General features: G+C 50.8%; 4 protein-coding genes across 4 annotated transcripts; 2 read left to right on the forward strand and 2 right to left on the reverse strand.

Moving 5' to 3' along the window:
• Nucleotides 1-2043: 2043 nt before the first annotated feature.
• Nucleotides 2044-8842, forward strand: chsE (chitin synthase class Va). The gene is made up of 4 exons (XM_026766706.1): nucleotides 2044-2733; nucleotides 2793-2981; nucleotides 3034-8264; nucleotides 8324-8842. Exons 1-4 carry the CDS (start codon nucleotides 2621-2623, stop codon nucleotides 8353-8355), a joined length of 5565 nt encoding a protein of 1854 aa, XP_026625302.1. The 5' UTR covers nucleotides 2044-2620; the 3' UTR covers nucleotides 8356-8842.
• Nucleotides 8843-9144: 302 nt separating this feature from the next.
• On the reverse strand, nucleotides 9145-13397 carry BDQ94DRAFT_171520 (putative dynactin; the record flags this gene model as incomplete). Its single annotated transcript, XM_026771794.1, has 2 exons — nucleotides 9145-12894; nucleotides 12960-13397. 2 exons carry the CDS (start codon nucleotides 13395-13397, stop codon nucleotides 9145-9147), a joined length of 4188 nt encoding a protein of 1395 aa, XP_026625303.1.
• A 256-nt stretch (nucleotides 13398-13653) lies between these two features.
• On the reverse strand, nucleotides 13654-15026 carry BDQ94DRAFT_145793 (putative pyrimidine 5'-nucleotidase). Its single transcript, XM_026766707.1, has 5 exons — nucleotides 14763-15026; nucleotides 14685-14697; nucleotides 14588-14623; nucleotides 14097-14522; nucleotides 13654-14029 (listed from the first exon to the last, which is right to left on the reverse strand). Exons 1-5 carry the CDS (start codon nucleotides 15000-15002, stop codon nucleotides 13857-13859), a joined length of 888 nt encoding a protein of 295 aa, XP_026625304.1. The 5' UTR covers nucleotides 15003-15026; the 3' UTR covers nucleotides 13654-13856.
• A 467-nt stretch (nucleotides 15027-15493) lies between these two features.
• On the forward strand, nucleotides 15494-19021 carry BDQ94DRAFT_145795 (uncharacterized protein). Its single transcript, XM_026766708.1, has one exon. The coding sequence runs from the start codon at nucleotides 15806-15808 to the stop codon at nucleotides 18317-18319; it is 2514 nt and encodes an 837-aa protein (XP_026625305.1). The 5' UTR covers nucleotides 15494-15805; the 3' UTR covers nucleotides 18320-19021.
• The last annotated feature ends 1824 nt before the right edge of the window (nucleotides 19022-20845 follow it).

Below are 20845 nucleotides of genomic sequence, written 5' to 3' on the forward strand. Positions count from 1 at the left end.
TCCGTTCTCTTTGTCTCTGCTATTTCTGGATATCCAGCGACTGGAAGCGGAGGGGCAAGCTGTCATATGCTGTGATGAAAAAACTACTAAGAGATCATGCATGATTTACGATGGCGCGCCCAGTGCCGGCGGGTCGCCTTGATGTTGTTGTTATTCTTGTTCCAAAGGAGTGCGCCCCTCCGAGAAAAACCTGGCCATTGTTTTCATTCTGCAGCATCCATAATCGTAATACCCGCCCGTGTGACACAGTAGTATTCTCGTAGTCTACTAGATAGGTAAGGTGGTTGTCTGATGCTGATAGTAGAGACCGACTAGTCACGCTGAATATTAGGGAGAAGAATCTAGTAGTGACTATGTATGTAGCTTAGGACTTAGTAATAGATAAATGACTGGTCTGGTATGAAGGGAAACTTTAAGTTGGGTAACCTCATGCTGCACTGTTACAGGTGACGTTTGGCCCTCTCAACAAAAGACAGAGAGTCATTTGAACATGGTCAGTCATTTGTGATCCTGGGTTGCCTTCATCCAGCACGGCTTTTGCAGTAAGAGAAACATTATCTGTGGGGTGGATATGGATGGTAGAAAACTGGATCTTCCAGCGTGTTCTACGGAGTAAGAGCTTTACCGCCGACCAGCAACAAGAAGGGAAATCCCACCCCCTAGTTTCATCAAACAGATCGAATGATCCAATCGGTCCACCCCGACCAGCTGCTTAGCCTGTTTCTTTTATGTTTTCCCGGGCCCCTCAGGGTCTTCTTGGCTCTCTACTATCTCTCTCCCTCTCTCTCTTCCCCCCTGCTCTTGTGAGTGGTTGGTGGTGATCACTCACGATCTCCCGACCGAGGATATGAGTGAGTTTTTGCTCCAACCTGCTCGCACTCAAATCCCAAACAGTCAAGTCTCCGCTTTCAATACCCATGGCTCCATCCTTTACTATCTATCTATTAAATATTAACCGCAGATCGCTAACCAGCCGACTGACTCGTAATATGTATCAACTCGAGACGCTGCAGGCCTTGTTGCATATATTGAGGCCTCATGTCCCCCCGGTTCCTGTCGGTCACCAAAGCGTGAGTTGCTGTCAAAGGGAGGGTAGGGGACTTGACCCCTTTTCCTGCGTGTGGCGCTAAATGATTGACATAAGAATTGAATCCGGTTGCCAGAATAGATTGGGGCGGCCGGGACGCCTCGTCTCACATTCTCGCCAGTCCTGTTCTTTTTCGCATCAGTACGGAGTAAGTATTGAAGTAATATCTAGAAGTTTATTGCGTAGTATATCTGAGACCCCCAGAATGAGAGAAAGAGTAATTCTTGAAATCAATGTGGTTTCAGCTCGAGGATTGACAAAATCTCGAGGCGGGACTGAGACCGATGTCTCTTCTATTCTTTTTTTTTCCCCCTCTTCTTGTTTTTTTTCTTCCCTTTTCCTTACTCAACCATTCCACAGCCAGTGGGATTAATCTAAATATGGTCCCCTCATTGACTGGACTGGCTCGGGTCTTAACCTAACCAGACCTTCAAGGGACGGTTCGACCGACCGGACTGAAAATCCCCACCGGCTGAGGATCCGCGGGTCCTCGGCTGTCAGCGCAGGATGCATCGTCCCAAAAATAATCCCCAATCTCAGGAGACACGGGAGGGTGGAAGTGGGAAGAAACAAGCACCGCACTATCTGGGATGTGGATGATGACCTACATGATTCTGGCCGCTCGGGTTATACATTCTGGCCTGTGAAGTTCTTTTCTTTCTTCTTCCTTCCACATGAATCAATTGATTTCTCCGTCACCGACCTGGTCCCTCCCCAGCCCGTGTAAAACCCCCTCAATACCGGCCCGCTAGTAATTTGCAACTTCTCCCTCCCCCCCGCCGTCTGGTACCACTCCCATACGGACTTACCCAGTCGGGCAACATAGTGACTGTTAGTGCTGGTGCGCCGAGTCGCAGCTGGACCAACCACAGCCCAGAGTCTGTAGGTTTTTCCCTTTATCAACAGTAGTCCATATTAGTATTGTTCCGCTGCTTAACCCCGGACAGCTTCCCAGTAGCAACTTGTGCTCTTCTTTCTGTCGCACTTGTGGGTGCTGCTTTCTTCTTATTGTTGACTGCCTTTTTATTTTTTTTTTCTCTTTTCCTTCTTCATTCGGTTCTTTTGGCCCTGTTATTCTAATCTAATCACTGCTCCCCGTTGAGCATCCCTCGTTTATCCATCTCAAATCGCCTATATACGATCGTTTGGCCGGATCGCGCCACTCCTGCCTCTCGCTACCTCCGTCAGCAGGGCTGCCATTTCACACATTCACCACCACACTGGAGATTTGGATAGTCACCGATCGTCCTTTGTCTTGTGATCGGCTAGCATTTACCTTTTATACGAGCAATGCACCTATCTTCCCTAGATTACTAGGAATTCCCCATTCAAGATAATCGAACATTCCTCGGCTGAATATAGCCCACCTCGGCCAAGCATACCTGAAGTGTTCCATTACGGTCCAGACGAGATCTCGCTTTTCTGTCGGCCACGGTCTTTACAGATTTTGTTGCAGGTGCCCTTGTGGTGATTGCGGCGAAAGCCTGACAACTTCCACAACCTCAACCTTGAGGTGGTAACCTCACCAGCAACATGGCTGGACCTGCACCCTCCGGGCGTACACCGTCCCATGCCCAGTCGTCGTTACCATCCCTACCAGCACATTTACAGTCGGATACTCACTTGACCGCGCACCTGGCCAGCCGGTAGGGTTTCTCTCTCTCATATACTGTGAAGCTCATTTCGCTGACAGCGGCTTCTAAAGGTTTCATGTGGGCTTACCAACAGCCCGTCTTTCCTCCCAGGCATTGATTAGCTTGAACACATATACAACGTCATCCCGCGGTCCCGATGGCGACAAGGAAGGAAGTGCTATGGGAGAGGCGGAAGACCTCGCTAAACGTGCATTTACTCGGCTAGGTGCCCGTGGTGAGAACCAGGCCATTGTTTTCCTGTGAGCATACACATTGATAACGTCTTATACGGAAAGCTGACAGTCATTCTAGTGGTGAAAGTGGCTCTGGAAAGACGACCATTCGCTCACACCTGTTATCATCGTTTCTCTCCTTCTCCTCGACCCCGCTCTCTTCGAAGCTGTCTTACGCTGCGTTCGTTTTCGATACCTTGACCACCACCAAATCCGTGACTACACCAACTGCTTCCAAAGCTGGACTGTTCCTGGAACTGCAATACGACGGGTCTTCCTCGGTCAACCCCACCCTGATCGGTGGTAAGATCATCGACCACAGGCTGGAGCGTAGCCGCATCGCATCGGTGCCCACGGGAGAACGTAGTTTCCACGTGCTTTACTACCTATTAGCCGGTACGAGTGCTGCGGAGAAGGAACACTTGGGTTTCGACAGTTCTATACATGTGTCGACAAGTGGTGGTAAGCTCTCAGGGGCCTCAATTGGTCACAAGAGGTGGAGATACCTCGGCCACCCCACCCAGCTTAAAGTTGGCATTAACGATGCCGATGGTTTCCAACACTTCAAGACCGCACTCCGAAAGTTGGAGTTCCCTCGCAGCGAGATAGCCGAATTTTGTCAAATCCTTGCTACCATTCTTCACCTTGGTCAACTGGACTTCGTTAGTGGCCAAGCCACTACCACCACGGCCGAGGAATCTGGCGGTTACTCTCATGAAGGTGGCGAAACAGTCACCGTCGTCAAGAATAAGGATGTCCTTTCTGTTATCGCTGCCTTCCTTGGATTGGGGGTGGAAGAGCTGGAGACCAGCTTCGGGTATCGGACAAAGACAATTCGTCGGGAACGCGTGACGGTCATGCTTGATCCAAAGGGCGCACGGCAAAACGCTGATGGGCTCGCCCGCACCCTATACTCCCTGCTGGTGGCCTATATCTTTGAGGGGATCAATCAGCGGATATGCGCGGCTGAAGACAGCGTGGCGAACACTGTCTCCATTCTCGACTTCCCTGGATTCTCTCAAGCCAGCGCAACTGGCTCTACGCTCGATCAGCTCCTGAGCAATGCGGCCACAGAGTCCTTGTACAATTTCTGCTTGCAGTCATTCTTCGAGCGGAAGGCTGAGATGCTGGATCGTGAAGAAGTTACTGTGCCTGCTACGAGCTACTTTGACAACAGCGATGCTACTCGTGGCTTACTAAAATCTGGAAATGGCCTGCTGAGCATCCTTGACGACCAGACTAAGCGCGGCCGGACCGATTCCCAGTTCCTCGAGTCTGTCAAGAAGCGATTCGAGAACAAGAACCCTGCCATTACAGTCGGCAGCACGGGACAAGGAACTACCCTGATCTCCCAAGGTGCTCGGTCCGCATTCACGGTGAAGCATTTCGCCGGGGAAGTCGACTACCCCGTGCAGGGTCTTCTTGAAGAGAATGGCGATGTTGTTTCGGGAGACCTCATGAACCTGATGAGGTCGACAAGTAGCGACTTCGTGCGAGACCTATTTGGTCAAGAAGCTTTACAGACAGTCACCCATCCTCAGGAGCGGACCGCAATTATGCAGGCACAGGTGAGCTCCAAGCCTATGAGAATGCCCAGTATGGCTCGCCGGAAGGCTGGACCATCTCGCTTAGCCTTCGATGCACCTGAAGGGGACGATCAAGATGAATACGAGAGTCAAGCAGGTAGCATGTCAAAAAGTTCAGCCCGGCGAAAGAGTACAATGCTGGCTAACGGTATGCAAGGCGCTGCAGGCCAGTTCCTCTCTTCATTGGATATTGTTAGCAAATGCTTGAATTCTGCCAATCTGAACCCTTACTTTGTGTTCTGTCTGAAACCCAACGATCGCCGCATTGCGAACCAGTTTGATAGCAAATGCGTGCGAGCCCAAGTCCAAACCTTTGGCATTGCGGAGATCAGTCAGCGGCTCAGGAACGCCGACTTCAGCATCTTCCTCCCCTTTGCTGAGTTCCTAGGCCTGGCTGAAATTGGCAATGTCGTTGTTGGGAGCGACAAAGAGAAATCCGAGGTCGTCTTGGATGAAAAGCGATGGCCAGGGAACGAAGCTAGGGTGGGCAGTACGGGCGTCTTTCTCAGCGAGCGCTGCTGGGCCGATCTCGCCAAGTTAGGCGAGCGTGTTGTCCCTGTATATCCTGCAGAAGGCTCTGATGAAGGCGGGGATAACCTCCTTCACGCGCGGGCTGGAGGCTACGCTGATTCCAAAGTCCGACTCCTCGGTCCAACGGATCAGTCCCCTGGTGGTTTCATCTACGGGGAGGATGGGAAGCAGGGGTACTCCAGTAGTCGCGAGTTTGACGGGCGCTCAGATGCTGGCGCCTCTGCGTTCAATTCAGGCGACATGTTCCGGAATTTGGATACGAGAGAACAAATGCTCGAAAAGGGCAATGAAAAGAAGATGGAGGAGGTGGATGAGGCGCCCGTTTCCGGAAGTCGCAAACGCTGGATGGCGATTGTCTACCTTCTCACCTTCTATATCCCGGACTTTTTGATCAAAACGTTTGGACGCATGCCCCGGAAAGATGTCAGGATTGCCTGGCGTGAGAAGCTTGCGATCAACTTGATCATCTGGTTCAGTTGTGCCTTTGCAATCTTCTTCATCGTTGCTTTCCCTGGTCTGATTTGTCCCACACAGCATGTGTATTCCACAGCAGAGCTGAGCTCACACAACGGCAAAGATGGGCATAATTCCTTCGTTGCGATTCGCGGTATAGTTTTCAATTTGGGCAAGTTCATGCCGTCTCACTACCCAGATATCGTCCCGGAGAAATCGCTCAAGAAGTATGCTGGTACCGATGCCACCGGTCTTTTCCCAGTTCAAGTTTCGGCTCTATGCCCAGGCAAAGACGGCTCGATTGACCCTACAGTGCTCTTGGACTACTCTTCCACGAACGTCTCCGGCTCTGCCACTACCGTCAGTACCAGTGATACCAACTGGGTATACCATGACTTCCGTTACTTCACTAATGACTCTCGTCCCGATTGGTTCCAGGAGCAGATGATAATGCTCAAAGCGAACTACTTCAAGGGATGGATTGGCTACACCCCGACATACATGAAAACTTTGGGAGACAAGTCACAGTACATTGGAAGCATCAACGGAAGGGTTTACGACCTGACAACCTACGTGGCCGGAGGACGAAGAGTGCAAGCTCCTGTAGGAAAATCGGTCCCTGCTAACGTCGATCGGGACTTCATGGATGATCTTGTCGTGGAACTCTTCCAACGACTGCCGGGTCAAGATTTAACAAAATACTGGGAGGACCTGCAAATATCCGACGTGATGCGCGAACGTATGCAGCTTTGCTTGGACAATCTTTTCTTTGTCGGCCATGTGGATACCCGTAATTCGCCCCGTTGTCAATTTGCCCGTTACTTCATCCTCGCGATATCGATCTTCATCTGCTTGATTGTCGTCTTCAAGTTCCTGGCAGCCTTACAATTCTCGCGCAAGAACCTCCCAGAGAATCTCGACAAATTCATTATCTGTCAAGTCCCTGCCTACACTGAAGATGAAGAATCCCTCCGCCGTGCTATCGACTCTATGGCTCGCATGCGCTATGATGACAAACGCAAACTTCTTGTGGTTATTTGTGATGGTATGATTATCGGACAAGGAAACGATCGTCCTACTCCCCGAATTGTCTTGGACATCCTAGGCGTGCCCGAATCTGTCGATCCCGAGCCGCTTAGCTTCGAGAGTTTGGGCGAAGGTATGAAACAGCACAATATGGGTAAGATCTACTCAGGTCTCTATGAGGTCATGGGCCATATCGTTCCCTTCTTGGTCGTTGTCAAGGTCGGTAAACCCTCCGAAGTCGCTCGGCCGGGTAACAGAGGAAAGCGTGATTCCCAGATGGTGCTCATGCGATTCCTCAACCGCGTCCATTACAACCTTCCCATGAGTCCTATGGAGCTGGAGATTTATCACCAGATACGCAACATTATCGGTGTCAATCCCACTTTCTATGAGTTTATACTACAGGTAGATGCTGATACCGTGGTGGCTCCTGATGCTGCAACACGAATGGTGTCAACACTGCTGGCCGATACCCGCATTTTGGGTATCTGTGGAGAAACTGCTCTTTCCAACGCCAAAACGTCAATGGTGACAATGATCCAAGTCTACGAATATTACATCTCCCACAACCTTGTCAAAGCCTTCGAGAGTCTTTTCGGATCCATCACTTGCTTGCCGGGTTGCTTCACCATGTATCGTATCCGCTCAGCCGACAGCGGGAAGCCTCTGTTCGTGAGCAAAGAGATCGTTGAAGCCTATTCGGAAATTCGCGTCGACACTCTCCACATGAAAAACTTGCTGCACCTGGGTGAAGATCGTTATCTGACAACACTGCTCATCAAGCACCATCCCAAGTACAAGACGAAGTATATCTCAGCTGCTAAAGCATATACAATCGCCCCTGAGAGCTTCGCTGTGTTCTTGTCGCAACGTCGTCGATGGATTAATTCTACGGTCCACAATCTGATTGAGCTGATACCACTGAACCAACTTTGCGGTTTCTGTTGCTTCAGTATGCGTTTCATTGTGTTTGTGGACCTCATCAGTACAATCATTCAGCCTGTCACTGTCGCTTACATTGTTTACCTGATTTACTGGCTCATTCATGACACATCCACGATTCCATGGACGGCATTCGTGCTTCTGGCTGCCATCTACGGTCTGCAGGCACTCATTTTCATCTTCCGGCGTAAGTGGGACATGATTGGATGGATGTTCATTTACATCCTTGGTATCCCTATTTCGTCGCTGGCTCTTCCCCTTTACTCATTCTGGCATATGGACGATTTCTCCTGGGGTAATACACGTGTCATCACTGGAGAGAAGGGCCGCAAGGTCGTTATCTCCGATGAAGGAAAGTTTGACCCGTCCTCTATTCCTAAGAAGACGTGGGAGGAATATCAGGCCGAACTGTGGGAAGCTCAGACTTCGCGGGACGATCGTTCAGAGGTTTCTGGATTCTCTTACGGCACCAAGTCCTACCATCCAATGCAGTCTGAGTACGGATTCCCGGCTTCGAGACCTGTGTCTCAGTTCAACCTTCCCCGTTACTCGTCTCGCATGTCTCTGGCACCTTCAGAAATGATGAGCCGGAATATGGAAATGGAGATGGAAGATTTGTCTCACTTGCCCGGCGACGATGTCCTCTTGTCGGAGATCCGCGAGATCCTGCGCACCGCAGACTTGATGACAGTGACCAAGAAGAGCATCAAGCTAGAGCTTGAGAGACGATTCGGCGTCAACCTTGACGCTAAACGTCCCTACATCAACTCAGGTGAGGCTGCACGAAAGCAATTATCTACTAGCATTTTACTAACATGCTTTTTCCTACAGCCACCGAAGCCATTCTTGCTGGCAATCTGTAAAACAATCGTTTCTCGATCACCGAATTGGCATCTGCCCAGATGCGCAATTAACCGATTCAATCAGCTAGTGCTTCACTCTAGCCTGACATGATCAAAAAAACCTCCATCTGTCCATGACATTGACGACGATTGCATCAACATCATCATTAATATCGTTATCTCTTCATCTGCAAACATCCTCACTCAAAACGCATGGTTAATCAATGAAGGCCGTTATCGTTCCTGTTACATTCTGTTTCATTAGCTGTACAAACAGCTCTGGCGTGGCGCTGTACATTATTTTTCTATTCTTGTTTCTTTCCCTCTTGTTTCTAATGTGTGTTTTTGCCTGCATATGTCTGTTCATCATTATGGGGCATATTGAGCGGTTGATTTCTTTTTCAAGGTAGACCATGTCCATTAGATAGTCATCGCTTTTTTACAGCTAAGTACATATACAAAGAATCAATGTATAATGCACACAAAATTAATCTCCCATACCATCGACCTCAATTACATCAAGTAATGTTCGTATTACTATGTTTCTAATTCACCTGAACTGAAATGGGCTCACTTCAAGTAATACTAGGTAGCTTGTCAAAACATCATCCTCAATATATTTTATCTATGCTAGCTAGTATGTCCATAACAAACACGACAATCACAAATATGCTTTCTAGTAAAACATACAAAACAACGAAGGTATCGTATATCGCAAGCCGCTCCATCTCAAGCCAAAAGCAGGGCATTCAGCCAATCAACCACTTAGTTACATTTACATTTAGTTCAAAGTATTTGCATTGACACAATCTAATCGAACGACGCCAGCGCCGCTTCCCTATCCCCATCCCCCTCTTCCACTCCCAAGCCATCCCCATCACTAATAGCAACACCAATAGCAGAAGGAGAAACAGCACCAGCACCAGCAGCCGCCTTCCTCCCCTCATGCTCCATCCCCAGGATCTGCCACGCGCGACCCATCATCCCATGTCCCAAACCCTGAGGGAAATTCGCCCCGTAAGCCGAGTTCCGCGGCATATGGCCACGCACGCGATCACGATCCTGCTCGCGAGCCAGCCGGTCTTTCTTAGCGGCGGCGACGCGGTCTTGTTCGCGCTCGTGAGAGATGATTTCGTCGCGCCATTCGGCCCAGCGAGAGAAGTTTTCGCGCTGGCGGAGGACTTGGTAGCGGAGTTTGGTTTTGGAGGGGCGCCAGCCTGTTCGGGAGTTGGAGGTGGAGTTGGAGGTGAGGGTTGATTTGAGATCGCAGATGTTGGAGTCTTTGGTGAGTTTGAGAAGGTGGGTGAAGACTTCTCTGCTCTCGTGAGCGGTGTGGTGGAGTTTTTCGGTGGAGGGGTTTGTGAGAGTGGTTTGCGTGGAGGTGAGAGGGACGTCGAGCCAGGAGTAGAGGTCTGCTGAGCGTTGGACGGAGAAGGGGTCGAGCATGTTGGCACGTCTGTTCTCTTCGCGGAGGTAGCGGACGGCGGCTTGGAGGCTTTCGACTTCGGCGCGGAGGGCTTCGTTCTCGCGCATGGTGGCAAGGGAGACCCCGGCGTCGACGGCGATGCCTTCTGTTGTGGTGGCGCCGGTTGTGCCGGAGATGCGTTTGACTTTGTCGAGGCGGGATTTGATCTCGTCTCGCTCGGCTTCGAGAGCTTCGAGGTCTTTGCGTTGCTTCTCGACGGTGGAGGAGAGTTCGGTTTCCCGGGTGCGGATCTTTTCGAGCTCGGCTTCGAGGTCTTTGACCATTGATGCCTTTTTGCTGGCTTCGCGCATCCGGGACTCGACCAGCTCGACCTTGATGGCTTGCTCTTCGATTGCTTGGTCTTTGACGCCGAGGGCGGTGGATGCTTCGTGGATCTCGTTCTTCAGGCGACGGATTTCTTCGTCGGCGTCGGGAGAGATGGTTTTGTTGGACTTGAGCTCTGCGGATCGGACCGTCCATGGGGAGGGACGCTTCTCGAATTCCGTCGTGATTGATAGATCGGACGTGATGGAGTCGAGCTCCTCTAGGAGGCCGCCAAGGCTGCGCAGTCTGTTGCCGATGAGGAACATCGTGTCACTGCTTTCGCTGCCGGTTTCAGATGGCTGAGCGTAGAGGGTGGAGATCTGAGACATAGTGTTCAAGGCTTCTTCCAGGGATAGAGGCTGCGTGCGGCTTTCGTCGATGACGAGGAAGACAATGTTCTCTCCAATCTGGCGAGTCAAATCAGACAAGACTTTGGCAGCCTCTTCAGCCTGCTTGAAAGGGCCGACGACATCCTGCGAGAGAGCAAGAGATCTGGAACGAAGATCCTCCAGAGAACGGTTGATCTTTCCCATAGCAACCTTAAGACCTCGAGCCTGGGACACAAGGCCTTCCATTTTGTTGTATAAGAAGGTGTGCTCTTCGTCGCCTCCTTCCGGCACCACAAGCTTCGACTGGAACAATGACTTGAGACGTGAGATTGCGGAGGCTGCGTGATCGGTGTAGGCCTGGGCCAACATGGAGCGCATGCACAATTCGTCGGCGAACGTTTCCAAGGAGCTGGGAAGGAGAGTCTCGGCCAGATGGGACAAGAGTGCGATAGATCGCTGCAGCTCAACGGCACACTTCTTCATGTTCACGTCATTCTTTTTCAGAGCTTCTAACCAGAAGTTCAATGTGCGCTCAACCGGCTCCATCTCGAACAATGCTCCTTTAATACTCTCGAACCCTTCTGCAGAGCAATTCGTGATGTAGTTTACAAACCGGTCGCAGAGAGAAGCAATGTATAAGAGCTTCTCCATGACTTCATGAGCAATGAAAAGGTCTTCGAGCGGAGTAGATACAGACGCCTGTTCGGAGACCTTCTCACGGAAAGTGCTGGTCATCAAGGTCGCCTTGAAGCTCACGCGTTTGAAGCGCAGAAGCGCGAGCACGGCATTTCGCTCACTCTCGTAGTATTCAGGAAGATACAGCGTGGTAATGGACAAATGTTGCGCCGCTTCCTCTGCTTCCATCCGGTTGAGTTCAATGTCGATTGTCTTCGTCTGCGCCTTCGAAACCGAGGCTTGAAGCTTAAGATTGAGATCCATCATGGCCCGCGAGCGCGTGGAGAGATCAGTAGCCTCGGCCTCGGAGATCTGTTGGGATGCACGCATATCTTCCAAGTCTCCCTGTAGAGTAGAGACCAGTTCTCGGAAGCGGACAAGAGTATATTCCAAATCCTCGATGACTTCATCTTGCTGGGCGAGCCGGCGACTCTGTTCGGTGAAGAGACCATCCTTGTAATCGATCTCCTCCTGCAGCTGTTTCTCCGTCTCGATGTGGTTGTATTCGAGTTCGTCGTTGATCTCTTTCAGAGCTTCCAGGTCCTCAATGGCTGCTTTCAACTCGTTAATGTCCTCCTGATAACGTATGTTCTTGTCGGCAAGTTCCTCGATCATTTCTTCGGCTCCGAGTGCCGTCTCCAATTGCTGCTTGAGGTCTTCCACGTTGTTTTCTGCCACTAGCAGCTTCTGTTTCGTCTTCTCATATTTAGACTTGATGGCGGTATATTCCTCCAAATCCTGCTGAAGCTCCTTGACTTGGTCCCTGAGCTCCGCTTCCTGCTGCTGGGTCATATCACGGAGACGTAAGAGGGCCTCTCGAAGACGCTCATTCGTCTTTTCCATCTGCAACCATCCATGGCTGGACTTTTCCTCGGGGCTCATGACCTGACCAAGTTCTTCATTCTCTTCACGCAGAACCTCCGCTTCTAGTTCAAGCTCTTCAACCCTCAACCTGAGAGTCTCCACTTCATGCTTGAAAGCATCCGCGGTCTCTTCTGCCATTTCGCGGTCTAGAGTGGCCATTTCCATGAGCGAGTCATGTTCCGCTTGGAGTCGCTCGACTTCCTCGAGCCTCGATTCCGAATCTTTCAGTTTCTTCCGCAACTCGTTAATCTCAAGCTGCTGCGGCTGGTACTTTGCTTGCAGCTTCTGGATGATCCCTTCGAACTTGTCTCGTTCCGCCTGAAGTTGTTCCAGTGTCTTCAACTTCTCACGGTCATCGGCCCGTTTCTTTTCCATGACCCGGAGTTTGGTTTTCAGCTCATCCAGCTCTCTGGTAACAACGTTGCCACTTAGCGACGGTCGATGTGACGAAGTTGGCTGGGATCGTTGGCTGGCGGCCGTCCGCAAAGAACTCGGTGTAGGCTTCGGGGCCTTGGGCGCCATATCCGCGTCATCTGCAACCTCCTCTTCGACATCATGGGAACTTGTCTCCAGTTCCTCAGACTGGGGGCTTGCTACACTTTCTGCTTCTTCCGATACTTTGTTTGAGCCCGTTGGCCGCAGCACAGGACGCTTTGACAATCCAGACGGTGCTGACGCTGTACCCTGAACACTCGGTCTGCCTGCCCTATTTGCCGGAGCCGATATCGAAGGTCGTGATGCGCGAGTTGTTGCCGAGGGAGGAGCGGGCGGGCCCATAGACGTCTTTGAGCTGATGGATGTCCGAGTCTTGGGTGCCACCGCAGACGGCCGTGGTGTGCTGCTTGCAGACGATCTGTTCGAGAGAGGGGTGGAGGCGGGCTTCGTCGGTGACTTCGTAGGAGACTATTGTGCGACTAGCATTAGCTTCTAGATATTACCATTGGCGTGCTCGGGGGACGGCACAATACCTTTGTTGACAAGCGTTGAGCGGCTCCTCTCAGGGCCGAGGTCGGACTCGAAGCCCCGGCGCTATGTCTCTTTGCAGTCGCAGACGACAGAGAAGTTGGTCTCTTGAGTCCAGAGCTCCCTGTGGTGACACCACTTTGAGCGCGACTGCGGTTGGCGGGCGTGGTGGTGGCATTCCCCTTAGGAGCGGCAGGCTTAGTCGGTCGAGCGGGCTGTTCAACAACTGCAGCGATGGCAGTTGGCCGAACGAACATGCCAAATCCCGGTTCGCAATCGAAGTATCTTTCTCCTTGAACCGAGCCATCATTCTTGCCCGTGGGCTCGTCCAATTCCACGCCGATCCAGTCTCCCGCAGCGAATTGTGTCGGGCCAACAAACCGAACGGTGGCCTGCCGACCGTCGGTCAAAGTGACCACATGGCCCGGAGATAGGTCAGCCATATTGAAGCATTCAGGCCGAGAGAAAGCCCCTGTGCAGGAATGTCCTGTCGTGGAAGAGCGAGGGGAATGGGATGTTGTTGTCTTGTTGATGGTGTCTGTTCGGGGAAGCTCCCCCGTTCGGAGCCTCAGGACGCGACTCGTGCACGGTTGTGTCTGCCTGAGGCACACATGGACCACGGTAACCCTACTCAGACCAAGTATATCTTCACCTTGACTGGTCTGCTTGTTTAATTACGTTATAAGTGTTTGTGTTTATGCGTTATAAATGTGGTCATATTCTCGTGGGGTACCAATTATACAGTATGCGCATTTGAGTGTTTAACAGTATATGCCTATACCCAAGATAAGAACCCGTCTAAAAATCAGAATGACAATATCGCTCATAGTCTTCGTCACATCTTGAAACACAAGAGGCCGTGCACATCTATAAGATCTATCTATCGCATAATGTGATTGAATCTATACTTCCTGCTTCGTCTTGAACAAGGTGGGAAAACAGGTCCTGAGTTCCTCCAGGCTTCGTATCATATATTGCGAGGCCGGCACGTGGGGGAGGGGTATTCCAGGCTCGACAAGATGAGCCACAGCCCAACCCCGGGCGGCAGCATGAGTACAGTTCAGGCCGGAGTCGTCTTGATTTATCGGTCAGCACTTGATCTGGGTATGTACTGTGAGAAAGGAATTGGGAGGGCGACTCACCAACAAAGTAGCACTCTGACGTGCTGGAAGCCCCCGCCTCCTTTTCCGCCCTCTCATACATGGCCTGGCTGGGTTTGCACACCAGCGGCAAATTGCCATAGTCACAGTATGTAATTCCCTCAAACAGATCGTCCACCTGCAGCAGCTTCACCACCCGTTTCGCATGGGTTACATAGGCGTTTGTGAGAAGCCACATTCGCACTTTGCTGCGGTCAATGTCTTCGAGCAGCCGGCGCAGCTTGGGGTCCGGTTTGAGGATATCATCGAGCGGCAGCGCATCGTCCACTTCGCGGTTGAATTCCAGGGGGTCGATCTTGTGATGGCGCGTAAGGCCTTCAATGGCGAGACCGTATTCCTTGTAGTACTTCATGTGGAGCATGTGTGCGTCATCGGCATTTAGGGACAGGTGCTTGATGAAGAATTGGTCTAGAAACAGACAATGATTGGGTCAGCGCATATGTATAAGATATACGGAGATCGCGATGGCTTACTGATCAATTTCTGCATTTCATCGTGGATGTTGCACCCTTCACGGAGTAGATATGTCAGTATATCCTAGGATCAATACCTCGGTTCGCAAATTCCCACCTTTGGAGTAGAGCTGCGAACACGCTTCAAGTCAGTGACGAAGAGTAAAGTCGGGGGGGGAAGCATGTTTCAACATACGCAATTGTCAATGTCAAAAAAGAAGACCGGACGAGGGTCCAGCGGCGCACTGGCCGGACTGCTGGTGGTGGTCATTGTTCTTCGAGGGTACGAAGGTATACTGTTGCGATGCGGAGACAAGAAACTCGGGCGGTGGCAGGAGAGATTCTGGCGGAGAAACGAAGACGAGGAGGGTTGGACGTGGTATGTTCTGGGAGCGAAAGGAATTCGCAAGAGGGAGCGCAGGGTTGAATGATTCATCGCAGACACTTATAATGCCACCACCGAAGAAAAGCGCGAGAGGGGGGGCAATACGGCGCAACAGGAACCGTGAATCAGAGTGACTCCCCCGGCGATGGCGGGACCAGCCGGCGCGGCATTTCCACTCTAGTGATACAGTCTCTTTCCTTTTTGCTTCCCCGACAAAAGGTGCCTTTGCATTAGACTCGGAGTCACCACTTTCTGCGTTTGCTTCACCGAACCCGCTGTTTGTCGGCTGACTTGGTGGACGGCGGCCATTTCTACCAAGGAGATTCGCTTTCCTCTCATTCGGAATCCAACAGACTTAGTATACACCCAATAAGGCCATGTGTGAATGCGCTGTGAAGGGACAGACATCCAACTGAACTGTGAACCGTGACTAAGAATAAACTAGCGGTGCGCGGTGCCTTTGCAAGCTGGCGCCTCAACGAAGCTGGCCTGGCTTTTCCCTCTGCAAACCGCCCCCGTCCACGTCTTCCCGCACCTCATCATCCATCCACCTCCATCACCGACCTTCCCTCCCCATTTCCCTTCCCTTGCCTTCCCCCATCCCTCCCTCGCCCACACCCTCCTTCACCTTCAATATTATCCACTCCTCACTCTTGGCCACCCATCCTAGTCTCCTATTGCCAAGTCAAGTGAGGCAGTGAATTGGATTAAAAAGTGCTACAGCCGAAAACAAAAAAGCTGATGCAGGAAACTTATTCGGTCTACTGGTGTCTGGTGTGACAAAACAGCTCTTCTCGGGCAACTTAAGTTTTTTTTTCTGTCGGTCCTCCGGGTATTATTTCTTATTATAGACCATGGCAACAGCCCAGATTTCGCCGGCTTCAGGTAGTAATATACCTACCAGGCTGCCTGCAAGTGAGGAGATGCAGGAGTATGAAAAGATTCTGAAAATAAGTGACGATATCTTTTCTGGAACTCACCCTAGATTGAAGGTTCCCCAGCAGTTTGTGCGCAAGCCCACCTCTCGAGGCCCCCCTGTCTCGACTCCCACCCAGGTAAAGACGGGTGACCAACTCAAGTCTCCCCCGAAAACGCAACTTCCTCCGTCCGCTCCGTTGGCACAGAGGCCGGCGACATCGCAGGCTCCCAGTGCCGGAAGTGCTCCTTCCGGCGCCACCGGGCCGTCGCGTTTAGTCCCTAAGCCTGCCTCGGAGATTGATCCCATATTTCTGACCAAGTCAGATGATCTAGTCAGAGCTGAGATACAATTACAGCGGCAGCGGGTGGAGAGAGTGCTGCGGGAACAGTTGGAACAAAAAAGGCAGGATTCGAGGCAGAAAGCCTCTCTACAAGACACAAAACCAGACTTTGACGTTTCTGATGTGCTAGTGAAGGCTTTTGAGATGGTCAAACCGTCTCCGTCTGTGGAGGCACCTGGTGCTGGAGAGCCCGGTGACTCTTTTGACGAGAACTCGTTCTACTCTAGTAGAGCCCCTGACTCTCCCCAGAATGGCGAGCCGCAGCGGCAGTCTCCAGCTCCGCAGTCTAATCCTGAGGAGCTGGCTACTGAAGCTCCAGCAGAGAACTATTCAGATGAGTTGCAACGGCTTGAAGCCCTCAACAGAACTGGATCGGATCAGGATGTGCAAGATACTTACCCCGTGGCAGACCACCTAGTACCCTACGATCAGAGGCAGCCGCACCATGCTGAGGTGGACGCCGCCGTCCGCAAATATCCCGAACCCGACCAGCCGACCGATGCGTATGAAGAACCAGAGTATTCACCACCGGCTCCCGGGGTAGCGCCTATGGAGAGAGAAGATAATTATGGGTCTCAACGGGGTTATGCGAACGGGACAAAACGACGAGCGCCGGAAGATCGAGTGCCTGAGCGGCATCGTCGTTCTCGGAGATCACTCTCGCAGGGAGGCGATGTAAGAATTGTGCGGAACCACATAACCTCACCTGCTGCTCCGCAGCCGTCCAGAGTCTCCCCGCTAGCCATCGCCAAGGTGCCCTCGGTCCATCAAATAAAGGACTCACGTCCGGAGTACGGTCCAGAGCACCATGCTAGCCCTGAGGTTCCTGCTCAGCCATTGACGTCTAGAAAACGTAGGAGGTTGCATGATGACAGAGGTCGTCCATCGTATACTAGAGCGCCAGCGGCGGCCCATGTCGAAGAAGCATTCATCAAGGAAGAGCCTGTTTCACCTCCACCATTCACAGACACACAACACGCTTACCGGACCCGCCAGCCACAAGAAAGACCCGTGTACATTGACATTGCTTCCCCGCGCTATACGCCAGTATTAGAGCGGAGAGAACCACAAATTAGGGAGCCGGCATATGAGTACGAGGTGTATGAGCCTCATGCTGAGCCGGGAATTCAGCGCACCCTTTCGAGACTTAGCGCTCGCCGGCCAGTCCGGGACGATCAAGACCTGCGCAGAGTTGCCAGTTTGCATCAGGCTCGGCAACCCGAGTATGCTCGTGAATATGTTGACCAAGCCAGTCCCCACTCCGTGCGGGCAGGGTCTTATGCTATTGTTGAGCGTCCGCCACCTGAAAGAATTCGCTACTATGATGAGCTGGCGCAGCCGCCTCCTACGAGACGCTATATTCCGGCTGGCGAATCGCCCAACTCACCTCGATTCCATGATGCTTACTATGAAGAGGAACCTGCAGCCCGGGTCATGGCACCTCCACCGCGTCGGATTGTGGTTGACGAGCATGGCAATCAGTACTACGAGACAGTGCCTGCTCCAAGGCTGCAGGCCATGCCTCCGCCCTCTGCTCGGCTACCCCGAAGCGACGTCTACGACGACCGTACGCCATTGCGCCCGGCAAGCGTGCGGGCGGCATCCGTCCTCGAGGATCCGTATGGCGGTCGGCGATACGTGCAGGACATGCCACCTCCGCCGACTGCCTATCGACGAGTCACCGACTATGCTCGTCCGGCTCCAAGCGAACGGCGACCGTACACTGGGGCTCTGGATGAACGAGAGCCGTTCCCACGTAGTGCCAGCGTGCAAGTGACCGAATACGGGACTCGCCGCCCCCCTTACCTGGACGAAGCCGAGCTTCCCCGGGAGCGGATCGTCCGAATGCCGAGTGTGCGCCCGCCCACTAGTCGGTACGAGGAGCCGCCGATGATCCAGCGGGTTGAGAGCGTGCGCCCGAGCGGTAGAGATGTGAGTGTCTACATGGATGATGCTGCCCGGCAGCCCAGAGAATACATTGAGCGGCCTGTATATGTCGCTACACGACCTGTGCGGGACGAGCGCTACTACGATGGCAGCAATCCAGCGGAGCGGGTCATCCTTGATGGGGGAAGGGATGTAGTCCACCGAGTACCTCAACGTTACTGAGGAAGGACGTATCATACTATAATGACCACGTGGACATGGAGATAATGTCCCGCGATGAATGATTGATTGTATTTGGCCCATTCGCCTCGGATATATCAATTGCCTTTGATTGAATTATGTTGTATCTAAAAAGCGATTTGTGTTTGAATGCATCGAGCATTCTGTACCATAGTAGAGCAGCATATCACTATGAGGGGAGAGAGAAGGGAAGAATAAGAGCAATGAATAGCCGCATAATCTCTTGCATCAGAAATACCACTACAAATTGTTTAGAAATCGGGTGTCGAGTGACATGATAGATTCCACAACACAATGGCTTCATCATCGCAAGACGGCTGTTTCCAAGTGGGAAGACATGTAGCATGAACGCAATATAAGATACATAATCATCAACCTACCGTAACCATTATGCTGGCATAATTTCGGTACTCAAATTAGAAAATGGTAGGCAGACAAATTACCTGAGAATAGAACAAACACACAAGGGGGTTGACTAGTACCTCCTTACTCCGTGGGTAGATAGGGAGATAGATAGGCGTGCGGTCGATTATCAGGGATAGTGTAGGAGCGCAAAATCGTCCATCTATCCTTCCATCCATCCATCCAACATCAAGATGTGTGTGGTTCATTAATGCATTGTTAGTCAATGGCTGAAGTGAGGAAGGTATGGTATGACTGCTGGTGTGTGGACAGTTAAGTTGAAAGGAGGAATGGGGATCACTCATGTTAGTGGGTTCAGCGGCGTTTATATGCTGGGTTCGGTGTCTTATTCGAGAAAATTCTGCAGGCAGCAAGAATAGATTAGTTAAGTGGCTAGCTAGGGAAACTAAAAGTAGGATATGTTAACTAAGAATTTAGTAGTTTCCTTTAGTTAAGAGTTAAGGGATCGGTAGTTCATAGTTAGTCTATACTGTGAAAGGTAAGTAGGTTAGTGTCTGAATGCTATCTCTCAGAGACCAAGTATGAGGTAGCAGCACGGAGATATACACAGTAGATTGATACAAAGTAGTTGGTGGTACAAAGTAGTACTTTTGTCCCTTGTTTCTTCAGATTCATTTCGATGTTATTACAATTCTTGCTGGTTAATTAACTACCACAATAATAGCCATGACATTATATGTAACCGAGTATGTAACGATGTTACCTAGCTACAAAGTAGCCCATCTCAGCATGCAAATCAAGAACGAACAACACACAACCAAGTATCTGTTCCCAGGGCAGAACATATCCCAAAGTACATGCATGTCCCCTGCCAGTGTTGACTTGTAAGTAACTTACAAAGTAATCCAGTAAGTACCAAATTATGGTGATATTCGAGACCCACATCCATGTCACCGATAGATGACGTCGACGAATATATTTCTCTTCGATCGTTGGATGATCTTACTCATCTTTACTTTACATTACTTGATCATCATCATCATCACAATAGCTATTCTATTGCTTATAGGATTGATCTCCTTGTTAAATCACTGTAGATTGTCATGCCATTACTGTGGTGGATTGTGATGAGGTGGTGAAGTGGTTACATCAGTGATCAACGGTGGGTTGCTGCAGGCAGGCAGTGTTAGGAGGAAATATGTGTCCTTACGTCCGGTATCTGTCTTCTTGTCTTACTTTGTACAGAGTACTTTCTTTCTATTGACATCATAGATAGGTACTTGTGTAATTAGTACCTGAGGGATATGATACTCTGTCTGTCTGCATAGTTATCATCTATATTGTCGTCTACTTTGTATATATCCCAGATCCCATTACCTCTCTCTGGCACTAAATAGATCGATCGAGCAATTCATGACAGTCGTAATACAATTGTATAACCCAAACCTTAACATCAACGTTGATCATCACCAATCCTCCGACACACACGGAGTAATGGAAGAGTGTCTGTTGGTCCACGGATCCAGAATTTCCTACCATTGGGTTTCCCCGGATAGGCTTAGATAGATGGGATTCTTAGATACTACAAAGTAGAATGAATGAATGATGATAATCACGATAACAAAGCGCCACCAAGCATGATCGTGACACAACTGACTAGGGATGGAGGATCTCCCCTTGTCATGGATGAATCGATGGATACACCCGGGCGGAGAAAAGAGGAAATTGAAAATGAAAAAGAGGGAAAAAAAGGTCAAGTCATGATACACGGTGACGCAAGGTGGGTTTATCACTGTCTCAGGATTTCGGGTCTTACTTGTTTCGTTTCACTTGTGTCTGTCTTGTCTGTCTATCTATCAAACCAGACGGGTCAAGTAAGCTGGGGTCTGTGTTGGGTGGCTGTCTGTGTGTCTGTCAGGTTGGGTAGGTTGGCACATGACTAGTTACTATTTATCTATCTTTTACTTTCAATCCCTACAATTCATGTATATCTGTCTTAGTTGCTTAGTATATGCTATAGCTAAGTAAAGTAAAATGTGTTTATTCTGCATCTTGAAAATTCCACCCGTCTCCATGGCATCACAGCAAGTTATTCAGCCCCGACTGGTATGGTATGGATAGACAGACAGAACCGACGCCAGTGGC

The sequence above is a fragment of the Aspergillus welwitschiae genome, assembly GCF_003344945.1.
Source record: "Aspergillus welwitschiae strain CBS 139.54b unplaced genomic scaffold BDQ94scaffold_20, whole genome shotgun sequence".
Taxonomy (NCBI): domain Eukaryota; kingdom Fungi; phylum Ascomycota; class Eurotiomycetes; order Eurotiales; family Aspergillaceae; genus Aspergillus; species Aspergillus welwitschiae.